Below are 25,711 nucleotides of genomic sequence, written 5' to 3' on the forward strand. Positions count from 1 at the left end.
TGTGTGTGAGTAAATGATTGATTGAGCAGGCAACTTTTTTTTTGCCTTTTTTTTTATTAAGCAGAGACTTATTCGCACTTATTAAGACAAGAATAAAGGCTTGAAGGTTTAGCAGCTTTACATTCTGTTGTGTAAAAAATGGCATCGGATTCGAATATTTTTAGCATTTGCCTCTTTGTAAACCTTGATGATTTATTAGCAGATCTAATCCCGAGCTTGAAGGGAAAAAACGATCCACAAAAACAAATCAAATGCTTTGGTTATATAAATACTCATTATTTTCTTGGGTTAAGACGGACGTTTTCGTTAAAGCTGCATTATACATCGTCACTTTTTAACACTCACACACATCATTGAGGTGTTGTCTTTCTGTCGGAAGTTGAAAGTACGTATGGGTAATTCATCAAGTTTGAATACGGTCCCACGAGTCGCTGATAATGGAGTACAGCAAAGTGAATGCTGATAAGTATTAGTACAGTGAAACTGAAATTAAGGAGGCTTTCAGTTTAGTCTGAAACAGATCACGGCTCACATGATACACTGCCCATGTTAAAAACTGTCACTCGGACCAGAACGTGCAGCACGATACCAGAACCTGAGACTTCTTGTAGGAGGTGGTGTGAGTTCGGTTGCACTGGAACCATGATGCAATTCTCATGAATGTGAACGCAACTCTTCCTCGGATCCGATCTTGTTCATGAAGTAAAGCAACCTGCACGCGTTTTAGACGATGACGACATCATTCGTTTCGACAACACGTGTGATGCACGAGTGACAGGAGAACGCTGTGAGACAGAAGAGATGAGGTGAGACGCCTTACTCTGTAATAGAAAAAAAATAATAATAATAAGGTGAGTCAATATGGTTGTGTTCTCTATGTACGTTATGATGATGTAAGATGAACACAAATACACCGAGGTTCAAGAGAATCAAGTGAGTCTGAAATCATCTCAACACTGTGGGGACAAAAGGAACAAGCAGACTCAGAATCAGACCTTAACAAACATGCTCAGTGTTAAAAACACCTAAGAGCTGATCATATATTTCTATATGTGTGTGTGCGTGTGCGTGTGCGTGTGTGTGTGTGTGTGCGTGTGTACTGAGTTGACTGTCAGCCATTACAAAACTTGAACGTTGAGAAATCAACATGGATTCCACATTCAAATTCGGTTTAAGTTCATACAAATAGATAAATAAGAAACTGTATTAACACTAACTCCACTCCCAACTTTAACTCTTACCTTAACGAATCAAATCGTATCAAACATTAACAAACTCACAAGCACGAGCCGATCGAGACGGCCTTCGTCCGCTTCCGTCTCTGGCAGCTGAACTTGTCAAGCTCTGACTGAATCTTCAGCCAAGAAAAATTCAAACGAGCCAAGCAAACAAACGACTCTCTCTAAGCTGTTTGTGTTTTCATTCCCCTTTCTGCATCATGATCTGGTGTAAACTGGTGTATACGCAATTTAAGCAATGAGCATATAGAAACGCAACACGCTCCATTCTCCAGGTCATGAATATGCATGAATAGGCACAAAAGCGAAGCGTGGGAAGTCCGTGGGGGGGATAAAGGTGGACTAATGGCTAGTGTATCTGATTAAACCTGATTACATATTCAATTCGATTTGTAAACTTACACAATTAGCGACAGTTAATTTATCCGCATGTTATTTTTGACTCCAGGTTTAAATTGTTTGCTCACACGTAGGGTGAAATTTCCGGAAACTTTCCACTGGAACTTAATCTGGGGAATTTTGGAAATATTCCAAATTGGAAACTTTACAGGAATTTATGGAAATGTATGGGAATTTACAGGTATTTATGGTAATTTATGGGAATTATTTGGAAATTTAGGGAAATTTATATAAACTATATCATATACAAACATAAATAAACATTTTGTTTGGTCATAAGCAGACATACATGCAAGGCAATACAAATTTAAAAAATGACATTTGACTGATTTAATTGTAAGTAGAACTTTAATTGATTGTTTCATTGAGTAACACAAAAGCATAATAAACTTAATAATTGTAATAAACATATTTCCCTATGACTTTGAAAAAAGTCCCAAACAAAATGTAAAATGAAGCATTTTTTCTCAAGTGAGTGTGTGTGTGTGTGTGTGGGGGGGGGTGTCATCAAATTATCTGTGCAGTTTAGGTATTGTACATTTAAGAATGTAGAATAAGGTAACGCAGAATAAGGCATTAATATGGCATTAATATGTGCTTAATAAGTACTAATAAATAGCCAATATTCTATTAATATTCATGCTAATAAGCAACTAGTTAAATGACCCTAAAATAAAGTGTTACTGTGCATGTTATGGAAGAATGCAAGTACACGCAGGGGGTTTGGCCTCAATGGCCCTCCAGTAAGCAGTGTGCTGTGTGCAAGTGACCGAGGAACGCAGGGTACAAATTCAACTTAAATTGCATTAAATCTTGTTGTTTTAAACACAATTATGCTGCAAGATTTTTTTAACTACATTTAAGTTCCTTGTTATAGGCAACGCTGCATTTTTTTAAAAAAATTCCCATTTTTTTCCATATATTCCCATTAATTCCCATGGAAAATTTCCAGCCTTGAAAATTCCCGGAATTTTGCAACCCTACTCACACGTTTATACACATAAATTATAATTATAATGTTTATACACATTATAAGTCACATATACTGTAGATTGTCATAAATAAAAATTAAGTTTAAGACTGAGTGAAAACATTTAGCTTCATCCTTGCAACCCTACTCACACGTTTATACACAGTGCTGCAAGGATGAAGCTAAATGTTTTCACTCAGTCTTAAACTTAATTTTTATTTATGACAATCTACAGTATATGTGACTTCTTGACTAGAAGTAAAGAAGCTTTTATTGTCATTACAGCCACATACCCTATTAGTATTAATACTAATAATATTATAAAAAGTCCTATATTAAATACCTATTCAGGAAAACTAACTAGACTTTTAGAAAATGATAAAATAAAGATCTGGCAACCCTGTACATACACCACAAACCTGTAGATCGGTGTGCTGAATTCTAATTCATAAAAACACCAATAGAAGCTCAGTCATTATTTAAAGCTGGATTTTGTTTTTTTTCCCCAGAATTGCTCAACAACATTTAATCACTAATTTCCAGAAACAAGAAGAAGACGATTCACTACAGATATCCAGCTACATACAAGCCCGCAGTGTATGACTTTAAACGTGGTAGTGTGGTGGTTAAGGTGTTGACGTCACTGTTCGGTCCCTAAGCAAATGCCCATTTGTTGAAAATGTTAAGTTGCTCTGGATAAAGGCATATGCTAAGTGCCATAAATGTATATTCATGTGCAGAATCAGTGAGCAGCACTGTTTATACACTCACATGCACATCTGGGTGTAAAGGCGATATACAGTAAGTGAAAACATTCCTGAGCCAAAGCAGCTGTTTGTTTGCTCTCCAGCAGTTGAAGTGTAAAATGTTTAGTCATTTCAGTACAGCAGTGTTAAAGTTCCGCCATTGTGGTGATTGTTGTCATGACCTACGGTACTGTATGTCTCTGAGTGTCATTAAACAATATCCAAAAGCATGAACTAACCTTGAAAGTCTGTAAGCTCGATGTAAACCAGACTGTGACGTGGAGGCGGAATGTGACAAATCCGTTTGATTTATTGGAATAAATGCAGGGCAAACAGAGTAGAGACAGCATGTAGTGAATGTAGCACTAGAACAGGTAGGATGTGGTAGCCTAGTGGTTATGCAGCTTGGCTTCCAGTCAGAAGGTTGTGAGATTGAATCCCAGGTCTGTCTGCTTCCGCTGCTGAGTCCCTGAGCAAGACTGTTAACCCTCAATTGCTCAGTTGTTTAATATGGCAACATAAGGTGATGAGAATCTACACTCACCGGCCACTTTATTAGGTACACCTTACTAGTACCAGTGTGGTCTTCTGCTGCTGTAGCCCATCTACCTCAAGGTTCGACGTGTTGTGTGTTCAGAGATGCTCTTCTGCATACCTCGGTTGTAACGAGTGGTTATTTGAGTTACTGTTGTCTTTCTATCAGCTCGAACCAGTCTGGCCATTCTCCTCTGACCTCTGGCATCAACAAGGCATTTGCGCCGACAGAACTGCCGCTCACTGGATATTTTCTCTTTTTCTGACCATTCTCTGTAAACCCTAGAGATGGTTGTGCGTGAAAATCCCAGTAGATCAGCAGTTTCTGAAATACTCAGACCAGCCCGTCTGGCACCAACAACCATGCCACGTTCAAAGTCACTTAAATCACCTTTCTTCTCCATTCTGACGCTCGGTTTGAACTGCAGCAGATCGTCTTGACCATGTCTACATGCCTAAATGCATTGATTTGCTGCCATGTGATTGGCTGATTAGAAATTTACGTTAACAAGCAGTTGGACAGGTGTACCTAATAAAGTGGATAGTGAGTGTACTTTAAATAGCAGTAACCTGGTAGTGCTGGATGGCAACCTGGAAGTCCTAATGCTCAGGTGAGGGTTCCCTCTGGGACGGTCAGAGGGGGAACTGCGGGTGGTTTTTAAAATTCAGCACTCACTGTTTGTTCAATCTTTCCTATTCTGATTGTCTCCTCAGTTGTCGATCTGCTGATCTTTTTTCCTGGATTTTACCTTTATTTGCTTACTTCTTTTACTAAAGCTCTGAAACCTGCTAAAGAATCGTGACAGATTTTTAGAACTGCAAAGCTGATAAATGATTTTGCAGTCCAACAAGCCATTTCTTGATTTTCTTAAATATGTGTAATTGCAGAATGCAGCCTTAAATAGGTCACGTTACATAAGCCTCGTTAACTAAGATGTGTCACTGTACATCTAAGTGCTTCTGAAAGTGTGAAAAATCTGGACAATGAAATAAAATGTTCATGAGGTCAAGCTGAATAAACAGAATTAGAGTAGGAGTGAAATTCTGAGCTTTTGTTTATTCTGTAGTAAAGATTCTTTAAAGGGGAAAAAAATCAACAGGAACGCATGAAGTCGTATCTTTCGTGTTGAGGATGACTTAACACATGGCACATGAAGAGAACACACTGCTGTGTAAAGCTGTTTAAAGGGTTTTGTTGATTTTCAGGAATTTCACTGATGCAAATCTGACAGAAATTCTTGACAAAAAACGAATATATTCGGGACGTGAAGTCCGAAACAAAGCTCTAAATAAATCAACCAGTGGAAGCAGCCAGAGTTCAGTATCCTTCAGACATGCATCCTCATGCATTCTCAACAAAGGGACGTGCAAAAATATTCAACCCGTTCACGGCAGAATTGATCAGCTTCGCCTGAATAACAGATGATCCTTTCAGATCCTTTTTTGTCTGCATTTTTATCGCAAAATTTCTGTGTTCTCTTGAATTATTGGTCAGCAAAGATTGCAAAAACCTGATGTAGGCTGGTAGTCAACCCTCCCAGGTTCCGGAAACTTCCGGTGAAAGATCCTAATGAGGACACATGTGAGTTAAAATTGGCTTCACCTGTGAAATATTAAAACAGGTGAACAAAATACACCTTGGTTGAACTGGAGAAACCGAAGGAACAATGTGAAGCTGAAGGCTAAGGATCAGTTCAAAATAAGGTAATAGAATTTCATAACTTAGGAATTAGGTGTACAGGTATTTCTAAGACTTTGGGCAGCCAAGTAAGCACTGCTGGATGAATAGGGAGGAAGTGTAACACCACCCGAGCATTGCGTAACCAAGGCTAGCCGTCAAAATAAGGCAGAGACTGGTGAGAGAAGCCACTATGAGTCACTCTGAAGGAGTTGAGTACAGTGCCAGACAATGGAGTGAAGCTGCACCCGAGAACCATTTGAGTACCTGTGCATTACTGAGGATTGGGAAAGAAGGGTCATATGAAAGCATAAGAGTGACCAAGCGAAGATTCAGCTGTTTGATGTCATTGCAATTAATCTCGATTTACATCATTCCTACAGTGAAACACGGTGGTGGCGGCATCACGGTCTCAAAAATGCTTTTTATAATCATTACCTGGGTTTCTTGTCGTCTTTGAAGGGAGATGGAATATGGATGGAGTCAAATAAATACAAGGGGATATCATTATAGGAGAAGTCAAAATCCTGATCTGAGTCCCGCCGAGAACCTGTGGCATTGTGTGAAAATTGGAGCAACAATTTTGCAACAACATCCAGCCAACCTGAATAACCTGGAGCGAGAAAGAATAAGTAAAAAAAAATCACACCCCAAACAATGTTTAAAGCTGGTAGGAACTTATCCCTAACAGACTGCAGCAAAAAGGTGGTTCCACCAAGTACTAACCTGAAGGGGTCGAACACTTGCTGTATGCAAGCATTCTCTCTCTCACTCTCACTCATCTTCTATTGCTTATCCGAACTACCTCAGGTCACGGGGAGCCTGTGCCTATCTCAGGCGTCATCGGGCATCAAGGCAGGATACACCCTGGACGGAGTGCCAACCCATCGCAGGGCACACACACACACACTCTCATTCACTCACACAATCACACACTACGGACAATTTTCCAGAGATGCCAATCAACCTACCATGCATGTCTTTGGGCAAGGGGAGGAAACCGGAGTACTCGGAGGAAACCCCCGAGGCACGGGGAGAACAAGCAAACTCCACACACACAAGGCGGAGGCGGGAATCGAACCCCCAACCCTGGAGGTGTGAGGCGAACGTGTTAACCACTAAGCCACCGTGCCCCTTGTATGCAAGCATTATTTATTTTTATTTTTTTCAAAATAATGAGCTGTGATTCTGAAAATTTAGTTTACGAACATGTTGGCTTGTGAAAAGAAGAGTGTGCTTGTAATCCAGTTGAACGTGATCACTTTTAAGTGGGTGAATACATGAGCATAGACAGGATTTTTTTTACTGCAAGTCAAAGTGAGACACTGCATGGGACAACAAACGAGAGCATACACACGTTTTCATCTTGCTGCGGAAAAAAATAGGACCTTTTCTCTTATCTGGTGAAAGAGAAGCAACAAACACACCATGTACTGTTCAGGTTCAGACAAGCACATCCCACAAAATGGAATATGGTGAAGACAAAGCTGTCAAAATATTCTTATTATTTTTTATTATTACTCTCAGACCTCATAGCAGGGCAATTATATTACGGTTGGGCTGGAACAAATAAGAGGTGGTCGATCAGTGGTAGAAACAACCCCTCGTTAGCTGCCGCAAAGCAATAACAAAATGAGAATTTAAATTAAACGCTAGTACTGAGTTAGAGTCTGTAAGCATGTCCAACTGACAGTAACATGAGGCGAGTGGTGAAAAACTATTCTGTGCTGAAGGGATGGGGCTTTATTCCCATCACCCCAAACTCACATCACATCAAAGTTTCACCCCAAACTCACATCACATCACAGCCTTGGACACTTTTCTTGCCACAAGCTTCAGGATCTTGCTTGCGATCAGACCCTGTTACGGTTATGTTCAAACCGTTCTCCTGTCCATCAGCTCCAGGAGATCTCACAGATGAAGTGCTTCTTCTTGATGACTCAATCTTTTCTGACCTAAGTGCTGACTTTACTTTGTTTTAATTGGTCTGCATTAGTCACTATTACAACCTCGATTCAATCAGACCACCGGAGGAGAACCAAACGAGTGCATATGAATCATAACAGCAGCAGTGCAGAAAGGCTGGTGTGATTCAGAGCCCCAGTGGTGGCTGTTTTTTAATCCCTTGTGCTGTAACCTCAGAAAGTTGATTGCACAGTGGCAAAGCAGAGAGCTTCGAGTGACTAGGCTTCACCTGGGATTTTCTTTGAGAAATACAGAGACAGAGAGAGAGAGAGAGAGGAATATCAATCTAGGAAATAATATGTACTGATGGAATGGAACAAAACCCATCCTCAATCCAGCTGTCATGAAAAGCCATTTATTTTTCCCCCCATTCTTTATGCGCCACGTCATATTTCTCATTATTTACACTACACGAAAGGTAATCTGGATCGTGATATGAGAGCGACAGTACTGCCTTCAGAGAATAACACACCACCTAAAACACACCACGAGAGAAATATATGGAGGTTCATACAGCCGAGATACGTTTTTTTATGGGTTAACAAAAAAGCACTTGGCTGTGAAGCACTTATTTTACAGGTCATATGTGTTTGAAAATGTGGTTTTGGTGATGCAGAGGCTTAAAAAAGTCAGTGTAGCTCTCTGATCTTAACATGGAGGATTTTATTTTATAATTTTTTTGTTAATTTATACATTTAATAATTGGTACAAATGTCATCGGTGCAGAATTCATCTGTACTTAAGGCTGTACAGTATAGGGCTCATAGTATGTGGACACCTGATGGTTCTTTCTCAAACCGTATGGTTCTTTCTCAAATTGTTGCCTCAAAGCTGAAGGAACAAAACTGTATGGAATGTCTTTGTATGTTGAAGAGTTAGAATTTCCCTTCACTGAAACTAAGGAAATTTGTTCCACCATGACAATGTCCATGTGCACAAAGCACAAGCCATGAAAGCATAGTGTTTTTTTAAGGTTGATTTATTGGGATGGAAGAACTTGAGTGTCCTCCACAGTGCCGTGACTCTGACTCAGCACCACTCAACAATTTTGGAATTAACTGGAACTGATTAAATCCCAGACCTCCTCACTGTAATCTGCATTAGTGTCGGACCTCACTAATGCTCTTGCAGGTCTATGATCACCAACCCTAAAAGTCACGCTCCGATACCTAGTGGAAATCTGTACAGAAGTGTAGCCAGTAAATGGAACCACATTTGGAATGGGATTTTCAACATATGAGCTCATGTGCGTGTAATGGTCAGGCGTTCACAAACCTTTGGTGATATAATATACAGTTCGTGAAGTCAGGAACTGCTCACATGAAGCAGCAATTGCAAAAAATCAGCTGATGCTCTGTTGTCTAGAGCAGGCCTGGCCAACCCACGGCTCCCGAGTCGCGTGCGGCTCTTTGCCCGGTTTCATGCGGCTCTTACGTTCGTACCGAAGTTTGTATTTGTGTCTTTTTAATATGCGTGTTCGCTTCACTTGAGCTCAATACTGTATTTCCGTCAAACGCGCATGTGAGTGGGATGAAAATACCTCAAAGTTTCCCAGTAGGAGCAAGATCATTTAAGTAAACAATTTCTGTCAAGTTTGCTCTCAAAACGGCAGGGGAAAAAAAGGTGATGTTCATGTGTGCCCATGTGTATGATGTGGCTCTTTGTGGTAACACAGTAAAAAAATGTGGCTCTTGGTCTCTGACTGGTTGGCCACCCCTGGTCTAGAGAGTTTCTTCAATCAAACGAACCCTTGAGGAATCCTACTGTATGTTTGTATTAGCCAGCAGCAAAGCAAGAGGCTGCTGCTTATTTTCTCTGCATGTGCAGGACACAAAGCCACAATCTCACCAACAATGACAAACAACATTTAAACTGCTATCTTTGCACTTCTACGTAAATTAGATATGATGCAATAAATCCAACAACAAATCCAGACACTTGGTTTGAATGATTCCTTGGACTAATCCTGTAGCACATGCGGTCCAAGATTTTCTTTATTTCCACACTCAGAACTTTTTCTACACAGGTTTCTATTTACTGTCTGACTTGCAAAAAATATATAATAAAATCCTAAAGCTTAACATAAAAATGGCTTCATTTGATTGTTATAGTCCTCTTAGTAAATGTGTATGTAAAGATCTAGAGGAAAAAATAAAGCTTTTAGACAGAGGGGATATAAGCAGAGAGATATAGGGAGAGATAAGCAAAGAGAGAGGAAAGAGAGCAGAAAGGGACAATCAGAAAGAGGGGAAAAAGATCGAGAGACAGAGAGAGGGGGACAGAGGGAGACAGATAGAGAGAGAAAGAAAACAAGACAGAAATTGTGAGTGACTGGGGCAGAGAGCGAGAGAGACAAATAGAGACAGATAAAGGGATAGACAGATATTTGTTGCCTCAGCATATGTAGCTATTACAGTTAGCTTTCTTTGCTAAGCTAGTACGAAATCTAGCACATAGATGTAAATCAAACAGCATTATATAAATATATTCTTAAACAAAAGTGGTGTGTATGAATTGTGTAGTGGCCTGTAGGCTATACTGTACATGTTGACTTATGTTCCTCATGTTAACTAAAAAATATGGTGACAACAGCAGCAGTCGCTAAAGGCACAAATTACAAGTGACACAAGCGACTTGTCACTCGATAGTTTGAACACAGACTCATTTGTAACAACGTAGAAACAATAGTTGTTTATTCTGGAGGCTGAAAAAAATCTCTCTCGTGCCCCACAACTTCACCCACAGCAAATCGGCTCTCTTCTGCTGAAACGTCGACACCTGAGGCAACTTTGATTGCATGCTGCAGGCTTAATTGTTCAAACAGCATTTTCTCCTGGGCCGTGAAAACACCAAAGGAGGAAAACACACCGCCAACTCTGTGCTAATCACACTAATAAACCAAAACATGCTCCATATAATGGAACTAACAGAAGCAATGGGAATCAAAATGATGAATTATAAACAAGAAGAGAATAAACATGGAAAAGCGCAGTGATGTAATACTCAATCACTCAAAAACGCTGAGTAGTATGCTCAGAGAACACAGAGAGAGAGAGAGAGAGAGAGAGAGAGAGAGAGAGAGAGAGAGAGAGAGAGAGAGGAGAGAGAGAGAGAGAGATAGAGAGAGAGAGAAGAGAGAGAGAGAGAGAGAGAGAGAGAGAAGAGAGAGAGAGAGAGAGATAGAGAGAGAGAAATGGAGAAAGAAGAGAGAGAGAGAGAGAGAGAGAGAGAGAGAGAGAGAGAGAGAGAGAAAGTAAGGAGACAAAAGTTTGGGGAAAGAATTGTGGGGACAAAAATGACAAAAAAGGAGACAAAGGTTTGGGGGAAAGAATTGTGGGGACAAAAATGAGTGGACAGACGTGAGGAGGCAGCATTGACAGGACAGAAGAATGGGAACAGAAGTGAGGGAACAGAATTGACAGGACAGAAGCGAGGGAACAGAAGTATGAGGACAGAAGTGAGTGGATAGAAATGAGGGGAAAGAAGAATGAGGACAGAAGTGAGGGGACAGAATTGACAGGACAGAAGTAATGGAACAGGAGTATGAGGACAGAAATGAGGGGAAAGAAGAATGAGGACAGAAGTGAGGGGACAGAATTGACAGGACAGAAGCGAGGGAACAGGAGTATGAGGACAGAAGTGAGTGGATAGAAATGAGGGGAAAGAAGAATGAGGAGAGAAGTGAGGGGACAGACGCGTGTGGATCAAAGTGCGGGGAAAGAAGTGAAGAGACAATATTGTGAGAACAGAAGTAAGGAGACAGAAGTGAGGGGACAAAGTGAGGAGAGAAGTGTAGGGACTGAAGGAAAGATATGTGACGGAATGTGTTCTACCCAATAAGAGCCGGTGACATTTAAAGGACATTTAACTGAGCACCACACATGGAGCAGCGGAATATTACAGTGTTTGAAAGGAGCAGCATGTTTCTAATCGATTAGTGCAGAAAGATCTCACTGTGACTGCGACAGACTTCAAAACAGCTTTCTGTCTCTTCAAGTGCAAAACCAACAGCAAGCAAATCACATCAGATTATCTGAATTCATCGCATCAGCCTGTGGAGCTTTATTACGACGCTTCATGGCTGAGGACAAATAAAAAAGCATGAAAATAAGTGGCACGGAAAGAAGGAGGGAAGGAAGAAACAAATGAAAAAGAACAGAGAGAGAGAGAGAGAGAGAGAGAGAGAGAGAGAGAGAGAGAGAGAGAGAGAGAGAGAGAGAGAGAGAGAGAGAGAGAGAGAGAGAGAGATTTTATTTTTTGGCCTTAATGAATTGGGTTACATTAAGATATTTTTTTTAAAACCAACATGATTTGAGGTACAGTAAGATGTGTGTATTCTCGAAGCTCTGAATAAAAGGACTATAAACCCTACTATAGCTACTGTACAGTAACTCCTCCTGTCTGAGCTAACCTCATCCTGAGATTGTAGTCACATTGGATCATGTTAATCCTATGTGATCTGATCACACTATGTCTATATAATTAATAGTAATTGGAAATTTAATATTAACAAATAAATGACTTTTGATAAGAAACATAATATTTTTATGTAAACTGTACATAATGTGTTGTCTTAAAGCTGTCCGACCAAATATTCCTTTTGTTGTGTTGCTAGAATCATCAAACATGTTTTAACAATAGGATTCAGTCAGTCAGTCGTTTTATGAGTCAGTCAGTCATTTTATTAGTCAGTCATTTAGTCATTCTGTCAGTCAGTCATTCAGTCAGCCACTAAGTCTGTAGTTATGTCAGTCAGTTATTCTATTAGTCAGTCAGTCAGTAAGTCTGTCAGTCAGTCAATAAGTCAGTCAGTCAGTAAGTTTATTAGTCAGTCTGTCAGTCAGTCAGTCATTTTATCAGTTAGTCAGTCAGTCATTCAGTCAGCCATTAAGTCCGTAATTATGTCAGTCAGTCATTCTATTAGTCAGTCAGTCAGTAAGTTTATTAGTCAGTCAGTCAGTCAGTCAGCCATTAAGTCTGTAATTATGTCAGTCAGTCATTCTAGTAGTCAGTCAGTCAGTAAGCCTGTCAGTCAGTCAGTTTATTAGTCAGTCACTAAGTCAGTCACTCAGTCATTTAGTCATTTTATCAGTTAGTCAGTCAGCCATTAAGTCCGTACTTATGTCAGTCAGTCATTCTATTAGTCAGTCAGTCAGTAAGTCTGTCAGTCAGTCAGTCAGTCAGTTTATTAGTCAGTCACTCACTCTGTCAGTCAGTCAGTCAGTCATTCAGTCATTCTATCAGTTAGTCATTCATTCTATTATTCAGTTGGTAATTCAGTTGGTAGTTTAGTCAGTAATTCATTGTCATTTAGTCAGTCATTCAGTCAGTCCTTCCATCAATCAGTAAGTCAATCAGTCACTCTGTCTTTTAATCTGTCATTCAGTCATTCACTCAATCATTTAGTCAATCTGTCAATTATACAGTCAGTGAAAATGACTCTTTTAGGAGCTATTCAAAAAGTTACCTTTAAAAAGTAGCTGTGCATATGTATGCAACAGGTTTCTGTGGGTTTCCTAAAAGGTTTCTGTTTCTTTCTCACTTGAATATTGTTGGTTGATTCCATCATGTTTCCCATTTGCACAACTGTAGAATAATGTGATACCTAATAAACCAGTTGTATGACAGATTCATCATAGCATGTCCCTTTCAAGGAACCAAACCCAGATATGTTATTTCCTCTACTATAGACTCCTGGAGTTTGATGTGAACGGACCCTGCAGTTATTGCTTCCCTGATTCTCTGCTCTCAGAGATAAAACGGGGCAGTGTTTGTGTCTCTCAGCACTCTGAGTGTGTCGGGATTTCGAGGGACTTGGCGCTGTGCTTTGCGCTGCTTGAAACAAGGCTCTACTTTCCACTAACGTGACCTTGCGAAAGCTTCTGTGTCTGTGCGATTCAGTTTTGAAGCCTGTGTTTGATTCCCTGCACTTAAATAAAACATGCAGTGAAACGCTGGAGGGATGGAAGATACGGAGATATGGAGAGACCCCCTCCTGTCAGAGCCATAACAAGCTCACTCTGCTGTGTTAATTGGCCATCGCACATGTATATGCACAGAATATTTATCAGTCCCGTAGAGTCGCACAGCATCGCAAACATGTTCCCTTCAGCACTGTGTTTGTGTGTGTGTGTGTGTGTGTGTGTGTGTGTGTGTGTGTGCAAGGTCAAGATAAAATAAAAATGAAAGGGAACACAGAAGAAGTAGAGTTCTGTTGATGTGTGGAGTAAAATAAAAGTACAACAAATCTAAACGAGGAAGGAAAGGAACAAATGGCCGAAGTAAATAAATAAATAAAATAATAGGAGGAAAAATAGTAGTAGGAATAATAGGAGATGAAAGAACGATAGAAAGATAGACAAAAAAATACAAGAAATAAGAAAGAGTAAAAGAGAGAGAGAGAGAATGGAATGGTGAAGAAATGAAAAAAGAAAAGAACGAACAGAAAACGAGACGGAGGATAAGATAAAGGAAGGGAAAAAGTGACAGGATAAGGCCTTGTATAACAAGCCTATGAGGCTTAGATTACATCAGAGACTCAGATAAGCATCAGCCCAAACACAGCCTCGTCCTGATTCAGCGTGAAGGCTCTCTCAGTGTGTAGCGACGGAGGAAGAGACAGAAAGTGGGACAGGGCCGCTTCGATCAGATCCGATTAGATTTTATGGGTCTGAACCCGAGGCAATGCGCTGGAATAAAACAAAACAAAAACAACTCCGGTGAAAATACAATACAGGTGATTTAGTCCACAAATCACAGAGGAGAAACACAATAAGCAGAAGTGGATTTATGACATTAATATGAAAAAGGTGTGCTTTGCTTGCAGCCTGCTGTATTTTAGATTCAAAGCACAGCCTGAATAAACATGATGTTCTGCGGCAGAATTCGGTGCAGAAGCACACCTTTTCGTCTAAATGAATTACATCAGCGTTTTCACGGGACAAAGAAAGTCGCTTATCCTACAGTTCACACTAGGAAAAAACTAATTAAAGCTGCTTCAGAGAACAAAGGCACGGCTTTTAGGAAAAATGCAATTAGAGCGCTGGCGAGTTGTTATCTGAGCAACTGAAAAGGTCAGAACATGTGACGGGTTTAACTCCGAGGCGACGTACATGGAAGATTCACTGCAAGGCTTTAGGCATATTCTTCCCACACACCGTATAATTAAGCACTAATAACTCATTTCTCAGAACTAACTTGGGAAGAAGAAGTGCTAGATATCTGTCTGTTCTGTTTTACTTATGAACTTCATTCCTTAGCCACAGTCTTCAAAGGTAGTTGCTTCACTGGGTAGCAATTAGCAAAAGAGGAAACATTGTTGGACATTTTAGTATCATAACTTTTAAGACACTTACTGTAAATGCCTGACATTTGGCGATTTGGTGGACTTTCATTATCCCAGGCAAACATTCATTCATCTTCTACCGCTTATCCGAACTACCTCGGGTCACGGGGAGCCTGTGCCTATCTCAGGCGTCATTGGGCATCAAGGCAGGATACACCCTGGACGGAATGCCAACCCATCGCAGGGCACACACACACACTCTCATTCACTCACACAATCACACACTACGGACAATTTTCCAGAGATGCCAATCAACCTACCATGCATGTCTTTGGACCGGGGGAGGAAACTGGAGTACTCGGAGGAAACCCCCGAGGCATGGGGAGAACATGCAAACTCCACACACACAAGGTGGAGGCGGGAATCGAACCCCCAACCCTGGAGGTGTGAGACGAACGTGCTAACCACTAAGCCACCGTGCCCCACCAGGCAAACAAATTCAGAAAAAGAAAGATAAAACTATGTGTTGACCTTTGCTAAATCTTGGACTCCTGCCTGGTGCCATTGATCGGAGATCCCGACAATGGTAAATCCTGACAATGCTAAAGCCTTTTACATCAGGGTTACCAAGACAATCGTGCTGTCTGGGTGGGAGGGATAAGATGGTATACTCTGTTTCCCTGTCAATCACAGCAACTCTAGGCGATCATAGGTATCTGTGAGGTTGTGTATGAACAAGGGGTAGAAAGCACTGGTTGCTTAGTGGAAACTGGCCAAAACCAATTTTAGAGTAAAAGGGTACATAATCATATAATGTACTGTGTTTTTACCCTTAGTTTGCATTAATGCTTGCTCACCATTCATTATTACATCAGCTATCACTTCAAAGACTCCAGAACTGGGCAACTTCTGCTTGCTAGACAGTCTTTCTAATGTGACATAGGATTTGTGCATCTCCCTGTGTCTTGGGAGTTTCCTTTCCCAGTCCAAGGACATTTATTGTAGGCTGATTGGCATTAAATTGTCTGTATGGTGTGTTTGGTTGTGTGAGTACATGTGCGATTGTGCGTTTTGATAGACTAGCTTCCTGTCCTGCCTTGTGCCATGAATCTCCTGGGATAGGCTCTAGGTTCCCCACAACCCTGTAGGATGAGCACTGTAGAAAATGGATGGATGGATAGATGGAAGTGTCTCTCCCTAGGGACATGTCCAGAAAAAAAAGTCAATAGATATCACTTATTTATATCTAGTAGTTCAGTGTTTAGGGGGCACAGTGGCTTAGTGGTTAGTACATTTGCCTCGCACCTTCAGGGTTGGGGGTTCGATTCCCTCCTCCGCCTTGTGTGTGTGGAGTTTGCATGTTGTGTAATTGCGTGAATCCCATCGCAGGGCACACACACACTCTCATTCACTCACGCACTCACACACTACGGACAATTTTCCAGAGATGCCAATCAACCTACCATGCATGTCTTTGGACCGGGGGAGGAAACCGGAGTACCCAGAGGAACCCCCCGAGGCACGAGGAGAACATGCAAACTCCACACACACAAGGTGGAGGCGGGAATCGAACCCCCAAACCTGGAGGTGTGAGGGAAACATGCTAACCACTAAGCCCTCCTGTTATATTGTATTACAGTATATTATAATTTTGGTTCTTCATAGCCAGAAGATCCAAGCTGAGGTTACTGCATGTAAGGGTTTCTGCCTGCTTATCCAGTTGTCACACATCCAAGAACATGGTTGTGGTTGGATTGGCATTTCACTCCAGAATTGTGTGTGTGGTGTGATCGGCTTCCCATCATGCACCCAGTCTTCCCAGAACAAGCTTGGATATTTTTCAGTTCAAAACAATACTTAAATATAAATTTAATAAAAATGTTTAGAATTGAGTTTATATGTATTTAAAAGTGCTGTTTTTTCCAGCAAGTTTCAATGCATCATAGCAAATGTTTTGTGAGAAATAATGAATTTCGGTATTACATTCACAACCTTATTGGATTAACCTCATTACAATATACTTCAACTGATAACACACAAAAATAAAATGAGATTTTATGATTTTAATACTTTCACCATCATTGCCCCCCCCCATCTCTCTCTCTCTCTCTCTATCCCTCTCTCTCTCTCTCTCTCTCTCTCTCTCTCTCTCTCTCTCTCTCTGTCTGCAGCTATGGACTCGGCCTCCTCTAAGGGCACTGTGTGTCCCGAGTCTACAAATTCGTGTAATCCGTGTCTGGATGCTGCGAAGGCGTGTAACCTGAACACGGTGTGTAAGCGTCAGCGCTCGGCCTACGTCAGCGCGTGTAGCCGCTCTACCCCCATCGCCCTTTCGTCCGAGCCGTGCAGCCGCAAACGCTGCCATCGGGCACTGCGCCAGTTCTTTGAGCGCGTGCAGAATGATCTCAGCTACCCACTGCTCTTCTGCTCGTGCCGGGACAAAGCGTGTGCCGAGCGACGACGCCAGACCATCGTACCTACATGCTCTTTTGAGGAAAAAGCGAAACCAAACTGCCTCGAGCTCCGGAGGATCTGTCGATCAGATGCACTGTGCAGGTATGGACTCATAGACAAGTAAAAACCAAAATTAACACATTAACATACAACAATAAAGTATTTACAGTTTATAAACATTTGTTAGAGTAACACGTGTGTGTGGAACTTGTTTTTCAGTGAAAGGAATTCTATAAAATATTAAACATTTAATCCGTTATGCAATACTGTACCTTAACAGTGCAGCTTCTCATCCTGTATACATACTGTAGTTCTCCTCGAGCTCCTGTTAGACAAAATCGATGATTGATATTGCACATACTTGTGTAATCCTCACAGAGGATTAGCAACACTCAGAATAACCGTTAAATTGAGTGGAGAATGTTAATTAGCCGAATCCGGTGAGCTAATAAGAAAATCAATCAGCTTTGTGTCAACCAAATGATTCCTTTCAGACTCCGAGTCAGATCCTTCAAAATCGACCGCTTGCAGATTCCCAATACCCAATAACTTTTTTTTTTTTTTTCATTTTTTTTTATGGTTATAAAAAATGTATAAAGATAAGAACGGGAGTCTGAGCAGCACACAGCACACCACACATTCCTGGAGAAGATCTTGCAGCAATGCAAGCAGAGTTTAACCTGTTTGATTGTACAGGTCAGAACACAGCATTCGCTCTCTCACTCCACGAGTGTCTGAACAAGGTGGTCTTGCTCGGCTTCTCTGAGAACACTGAGAGAGTATTGCCCTCACTTTACTCTCATTTATTGTACTTGTTTCCTACACTGGCACCTTAATATTTGTCACATTTGTTTTTATTTCATTATTTATTAAAATTCTAATCACCTTTCTAATTTTATGCTTTGGCAATAATGTATGCTAACCATCATACCAGTAAAGAACTTTGAAATTGAAAATTGAGAGAGACTGAGATAGCGAGAGAGAGAGCGAGAGAGAGAGAGAGAGAGAGAGAGAGAGAGAGAGAGAGAGAGAGAGAAAAGATAGCAGATGAGATGGTTTGTCCTCATGGTGTGGGATTTATAGGCGAAGGTCACTGTAAAGTTAAACCCCAGGTCTCAGACTGCAGAATCACCTTTAAACTGGAGGACATCCAACTTGTCTAACACACACACACACACACACAAAGTTGCAGCAACACACACTGTGGATTTAGTGTGGAATCCAATTGTAAAGGGAGAATCCAAAACAGGCAGATTTAGTGACTGAAAACAAAACAAACGCACAACTTGGAGAAATAACATAATTAGTCGCAATCTGTTAAAAGCTGCTAAGAACAAGGAAACCATTTTTAATTAATAAACTAGAATAATGCATAATCAGTAAGTTAGATAATCAGCAAAGTAGGCAAGAAGGGCACGGACACTAAGGAACCGGGCAGTTAGTAAACCAGGGAACAAGCAAACAAAATTAAGCAAACCAGGAAGCTACAATTACAAATCATATAATCAAGTCAGGCAGAGTTAAGTTTGTTTAAACAGATCCCTGCTGTGTTTTCCTCCTTGTTGCTGTTGTCTGGCAGGTGAGAACACAGCGGTCACACTTAAGTGCCAAGAAAAAAGAAAAAAAAAATGTTGTTTTCATCGGTTCACTTCTATAATAAGTGAATTCTATCGAAGTCAAGTCAAGTTTATTTATAAAGCATTTTTTTTCAACAACAACAGCATTTTTTTTAAACAAGTGTTTGTCAAAGTGCTGTACATACAGAAAGTACACATGGTGTACAAATGGTTTGTTAATACAAACACACAAATAAAAGAAAAAATACTTAAGACACAATAAAACAATAAAAGAAAGCAAGCAGCTCTCACATGGCATCGTATGCCAGACTGTAAAAATAAGTTTTTAGGGCAGATTTAAAGACCTCAAGTGTTTGAGCCTGTCTAATATAGAGAGGCAAACTGTTCCAGAGCTTTGGGGCCGCACCTGTAAAGGCTCGGTCCCCCCTGCTCTTCAGTTTCACTCAGAACAGCTAAGAGCAAATGGTCAGCAGGCCTTAGTGCTCTTGACGGAGCGTACAGATTAATCAAATCTGATAAGTAACTTGGCGCTGACCGGTTAAGAGATTTAAAAACAAGCACCAATATTTTAAAATGAATCCTATAATGGACAGGAAGCCAGTGAAGAGACGCGAGAATGGGAGAGATATGTTCCCACTTTCGTGATAGGCGAGCTGCCGCATTCTGGACCATTTGCAGTCTGGAGAGGGAACCCTGATTAATACCTAAATAAAGGCTGTTACAGTAATCAAGGAGACTTGAGATAAAAATATGCACAACTCTCTGAAAGTCGTTAGAGCACAGGAAAGGTTTCACCTTGGTGAGTTGTCTCAATTGGAAGAAACATGATTTAACTACTAAATGAATCTGTTTATCCAGATTCATTACAGTAAAAAAAGTGAGTTGACTCTGAATCAACAATGAATCTGAATCTGAATCACTGCATGAAGTGAACTGAATATGCTGCGTGTTTGGAGACGATTTTGTTTTGTTGACGCAAGCTCAAAAAGAGTGATGATGATGATGATGATGATGATGATGATGATTTGGCATCACTCCGTAAATTGCGGCGGAACTCACAGTTGAAAAGACTTTCGCGAGCTGACAAGTAGGAATGTCAAGTTAAGGGATATTTTCTTTGGTTTCTTTTCTACGACATGTACATTTGCATTTAAATTCATGACATTCGGCAGAAGCCCTTATCCAGAGCGACGTGAGAAAGTGCTTTGAAGTCTCAATGAATACGTCAACACTGGTTCAGTAGGTCACAGACTTAGGATACCATCAGCCTAAAATTTCTGTTGGGAGGAATTATAGCTATATATTTAGAGATAAAGCTAAAGAAGATGACGTGCTCAGTGGCTCAGTGACTCAGCTGTTCAGACATCTAGGGAAAGTTCATTTCATCACCTCGGTGCCAGAACAGAAAAGTGTCTTGTTGTATACCTTCCTCTTACCCTGAGAGATGGTGGGACCAGTCGAGCAGTGCTGGTAGATCTGAGGGAGCGAGGTGCTGTGTGAGGAGTGATAAGGGCTTTGAGATAAGGGGGTGTTGGTACATTTTTGTCTTTGTAGGCAAGCATCAGTGTTTTGAATCTGATATGTGCAGCTACAGTACCAGAAGCCAGTGGAGGGATCGCAGGAATGGGGTGGTGTGTGAGTCGAACATCATAAAACAGATGAGCCAAAAGTAGAGAAGATTCAACTCAGCACACTGATTAACAGTGCAGAAGCCTCAGGTATAATTAATGTCATTAAGTAGACAAGTTGGAAACAAAAATAGGAAACAATGAGCCTAGGAAACAAGGCAATCTGTAAAGCAGTCAGCAGTGACGCTCGGGTAAACTAGTAAACTATTAACAGGGCACGAACAAGAAGAGAGGAAGAAACTCAGAATTGTTGAGATTTGGAGAATAAGAAGTAGACATTTACTCAAGCAATTTTCTCGGCTCTCACACTGATACGGAGTCGGACAGTTATCTTAGGAATTCATTTTATTGTTCCTCTGAAAGACAAGAAAATTACTCACAAAGACAAAACGGTTGTGTAAAATTCTGGCATAAAAATAGCTATTAAAATGTTTTAGGGTTGTTTCTATTAGAGATTTAAAGCAGAAAAACAATCATAGAAAATTGCACTTACTGGGGAAAAACATCTTTTTGAAAGTACTGGCTGGAAAAATTAGACAATGGCATTATTTTTTTCTTTTTTCTTTTTTTTTCAGATTTCTCATGCTGCGTTTTTGATGTTATCCTTGTCAGAAAATCCTGAATAATTTCAATAAGAAAATGGTCTTAATTCTAATTCTTTGTAATCTGACATTTCATACTGTACATTTCTAAACCTTGACTTAACCTTGACTTGACCTTGACTTAACCTTGACTTAACCTTCTTGTTTGCATATTTGGGTGTCGACCATCATGATTTTATAAATACAGAAATTTAGTAGAGAAATAAAGTAAGAGCATCATAGATAGATAGATAGATAGATAGATAGATAGATAGATAGATAGATAGATAGATAGATAGATAGATAGATAGATAGATAGATAGATAGATAGATAGATAGATAGATAGATAGATAGATAGATAGATAGATTCAAACACAGGTGCATCTCAATAAATTAGAATATCGTAGAAAAGTTCATTTATTTTAGTAATTCAACTCAAATAGTGAAACGTTTGCTGATTTTGGATCACATTTAACAAAAAAACACCAATTCATCTAAAAAAAATTAGAATACTTCATAAAAACAATAAACACAATTGAGTACATACTTTCCAGAAGTTTCATTTACTGTGTATGTACTCAATACTTGGTAGGGGCTGCTTTTTCTTTAATTACTGCCTCAGTTCAGCGTGGCATGGAGGTGCTCAGTCTGTGGCACTGATGAAGTGGTATGGAAGCCCAGGCTTTTGACAGTGGCCTTCAGCTCATCTGCATTTTTTGGTCTCTTGTTTCCCTTTTTCCTTTTGACAACAGCCCATTGATTCTTTATGGGGTTTGGGCCTGGTGAGTTTGCTTGCCAGTCAAACACACCAACACCATGGTCATTTAACCAACTTTTGGTGCTTTAAGCAGTGTGGACAGCTGCCAAATCCTGCTGGAAAATGAAATCAGCATCTTTAAAAAGCTGGTCAGCAGAACGAATCATGAAGTGCTCTAAAATTTCTTGGTAAACTGGTGCAGGAGCTTCTTGGGCTATGAGCTTCTCCATTCTTCCACTAGACTCTAGGACCTTGGTTTCCAAATGAAATACAAAACTTGCTCTCATCTGAAAACAGGACTTTGGACCACTGGGCAACAGTCCAGTTCTTCTTCTCCTTAGCCCAGCTAAGATGCCTCTGTCTGTGTTTCAGGAGTGGCTTAACAAGAGGAATACGACAACCGCAGCCAAATCTCTTGATGCCTTGAACCCAGCCTTAGTCCATTACTTGTGAAGTTCACCCAAATTTTTGAAGCGATTTTGCTTGACAAGCCTCTCAACGCTGAGGTTCTCTCGGTTAATTGTGCATCTTTTTCTTTCATACTTTTTACTTCCACTCAACTTACTGTTAACATGCTTGGATATAGAACTCTGTGAACAGCCAGCTTCTTTGGCAATGAATGTCTGTGGCTTACCGTCCTTGTGAAGGGTGTCAACGATTGTCTTCTGGACAACTGTTAGATCAGCAGTCTTCCCCATAATTGTGTAGCCTAGTGAACCAAATTGAGAGACAATTTTGTTGGCTCAGGAAAACTTTTGCAGGTGTTTTGAGTTGATTAGCTTATTGCCATGTCACCATATTCTAATTTTTTGTGATAGCAAATTAGTGACTTTTTGTTAATTGTGAGCCAAAATCGTCACAATTAAATGTATCAAAGACTTAAAATACTTCAGTCTGTGTGTACTGAATTAATTTATTTATTTCACTATTTGAGTTGAATTATACTTCTTTTATATATATATATATATATATATATATATATATATATATATATATATATATATATATATATATATATGTGAATGATGCTATTAGTATTATAGTAACAATATTATTATATTATACTGTAATAATAAGTAACAGAAGAAAATATTCCAATTTTGAAAAAAAAGAAATTCTTTTAAAACAAAAAGAAAGAAAATTCTCTATTTATTCTCTCAATTTACTCTTTATAATTTTCAATAACTTTCCATTAACAATACATTATTTTGACTGTCTTATAGAGTGCCAATAGGATTAAAGATCCTACAGGACTAAATCTGTAGTGTATAAATATTATATTTATACTTATTATATATATATATATATATATATATATATATATATATATATATATATATATATATATATATATATATATATATATAGGACATTTTGTCTGTGCCTTTGGCATCAATCCTGCTGCATTTTTGATAAAGCTAAAAAATAACAGACACGAGTAATAAATGTCCAACCTCAAGGGAGATAACTTCCAATCTTTGATTCATTTGTGGTGATGTGATTCTTTCCTTCTTTTAAATTCTGTACATTTGGGTCTTAAGTGTGTGGAGTCTGGGTGTAGCGGGGTGATCTATGAGGCATGACATTCCTCTGAACTGTTAGTCTTCTCAAAGGACTCCGGGTTAAAAAGCTGGAGGTCGAAGCATAGCAGGGAAACCTCTTTTTTTTGTCAGATAAGCCGCTGTCATATCGTATTCTCATCACATCTGAGGGATTATAGAAGAAAGTGGTGGAGAAAAAGCAAAGGTTTTTTAGAACCTGCAGATCTCTGTTGCTTAATCCTGTTGCTTTGGTGAACCATGTCGGGGAATTAAAAGCAGCACGCATATGCGTTTTGATGTTAGATGTTCTATGGGACCTATAAAAAAAATCCTTACATAAAAATAATCAGTTTCTCAATATTTCTTGTTTATGTATTTTGAATAATTACATTTCCAAGAGACTTGTGTCATGCAGTGAGTTCCTGCAAGTTTTGTTTTGTCCCTGTTCGATATTGAATGTCTTTTTCATGTCTCACTCCACGGTGGTGGTTAATATGAAGCTCATATGAAAGTAGACACTCGGGACTTTAAGTTTTATCAGTATTTCTGCTTTTCTCTAACCTACTGGGGCAAAACATTTACTGTACAGAAAAGTTCTAAAAAAAAAAAAGGTTAGTTTTTCCACACAAGAGTTTGTATTTTCAAAGTAAATGTTGATATCAAACCCATTTCTGCTCTTTGTGATGCCCAAAGTTCTTGTTCATCAGCATCTAAAATCTGAAGGTGTTTATCTTCAACTACTAAGATTTATTGTGAGGTTATCAACAGGGAGAAAAACATACGCCTCACACTGAAAGCCAACAGAGTCCTGACTCATTTTATGCAATACAATACTTCATTTATTTATACTGATGCCCCATAAGGTGATTAGTTGACGTTCTGTACGGGTAAGCTCATTGCTATGTCACCGTATTCTAATTTTTTAAGATGGTAAATTGTTGGGTTTTTGTTAATTGTGAGCCAAAATACAATCAAAATACAATTAAAATTAAAGTTTTAATTCCGGTTCTTATTAAAGAAGAAAAAACTTCCGGTAAAGTCAAAACACAGGGAGACAGACACAACATTACCACGAGCTGTAAACATAAATCAAATAAACAGCAGAGATCAGAAAGAAAGTCTTAATTAAACATAACATTTTGCAAAGAGGGGGGTCACGGTGGCTTAGTGGTTAGCACATTCACCTCACACCTCCAGGGTCGGGGTTCGATTCCCGCTTCCACCTTGTGTGTGTGGAGTTTGCATGTTCTCCCCGTGCCTCGGGGGTTTCCTCCGGGTACTCCGGTTTCCTCCTCCGGTCCAAAGACATGCATGGTAGGTTGATTGGCATCTCTGGAAAAATTGTCCCTAGTGTGTGATTGCGTGAGTGAATGAGTGAGAGTGTGTGTGTGCCCTGCGATGGGTTGGCACTCCGTCCAGGGTGTATCCTGCTTTGATGCCCGATGACGCCTGAGATCATCGCATGAGGCTCACGCATGAGGCTCCCCGTGACCCGAGGTAGTTCGGATAAGCGGTAGAAGATGAATGAATGAATGAATTTTGCAAAGATTGACAGACAGCAAACATTAATAAAGATTAGTGACTAAAGATTCTTCCAAAAGCAGCCGCACAAGCCCTAGTCATGACACTACCACCATCATGCTTCAACTGTGACAGCTAAGAGTCTTAACATCAAGTGCAGTCTTCACAAACGAAACCCAGATTAGAGGTTCTGAGCTGGTCATTTTTATGCAATCTAACAAAATACAGCTGAGCAACCAGAAACGGTTCAGTCGTGTGTTTCAGTACTTTTGGAAGTTTAAAGAATGGAAGGGTTTAAACACAAGATGCCTTGTTTTGTGTTGTGATAACACAACACGTCAGATTTACAACACGTCAGATTTACAACACGTCAGTGATGTAAATATCAGGAAACGAATGCGTAAATTCCGATCTGTCAGGCTATAATTACAAGCTGTGTGTATTTATTTATTTATTTATTTATTTTATGTATTGACTTCAAGTAAGAGAAAAATGACAGTTTGTTGAGGTTCGCCTGTTTATAGCTGATACAACACAGATGATTACAGGAACGTGTTTCTTGGATGTTTTACAATATTAAATGGAAAATTTTATAAAATGTATAAGAAAACTTGTAATTGGTGGCAAATTGTTAACAGATGATTCTTTTTATCCAGCAGTAAACTCAAGTGTTTTATTCCTAATAAAAGTCGCAATATATATTTACTTTATCTTCTAGTTAAGCACAAATTATTTTCCGGGTTTCGTGTGTGTGTGTGTGTGTGTGTGTGTGTGTGTGTGTGTGTGTTTGTGTGTTTTTCCTGGAGGTAAAAGTTAAAATGAATAAAAAAAAACAG

General features: G+C 39.7%; 1 protein-coding gene across 1 annotated transcript in view; it reads left to right on the top strand.

Annotated features, from left to right (window-relative positions):
* Window positions 1-25,711, top strand: part of gfra2b (GDNF family receptor alpha 2b) — a 107,727-nt gene that overhangs the window by 46,898 nt on the left and 35,118 nt on the right. The window contains exon 4 of the mRNA XM_060896392.1: window positions 16,987-17,371. Within this exon, the coding sequence (XP_060752375.1) occupies window positions 16,987-17,371 (385 nt within the window). The remainder of the gene's footprint in view (window positions 1-16,986; window positions 17,372-25,711) is intronic.

Source organism: Tachysurus vachellii, chromosome 20 (genome assembly GCF_030014155.1).
Source record: "Tachysurus vachellii isolate PV-2020 chromosome 20, HZAU_Pvac_v1, whole genome shotgun sequence".
NCBI lineage: Eukaryota > Metazoa > Chordata > Actinopteri > Siluriformes > Bagridae > Tachysurus > Tachysurus vachellii.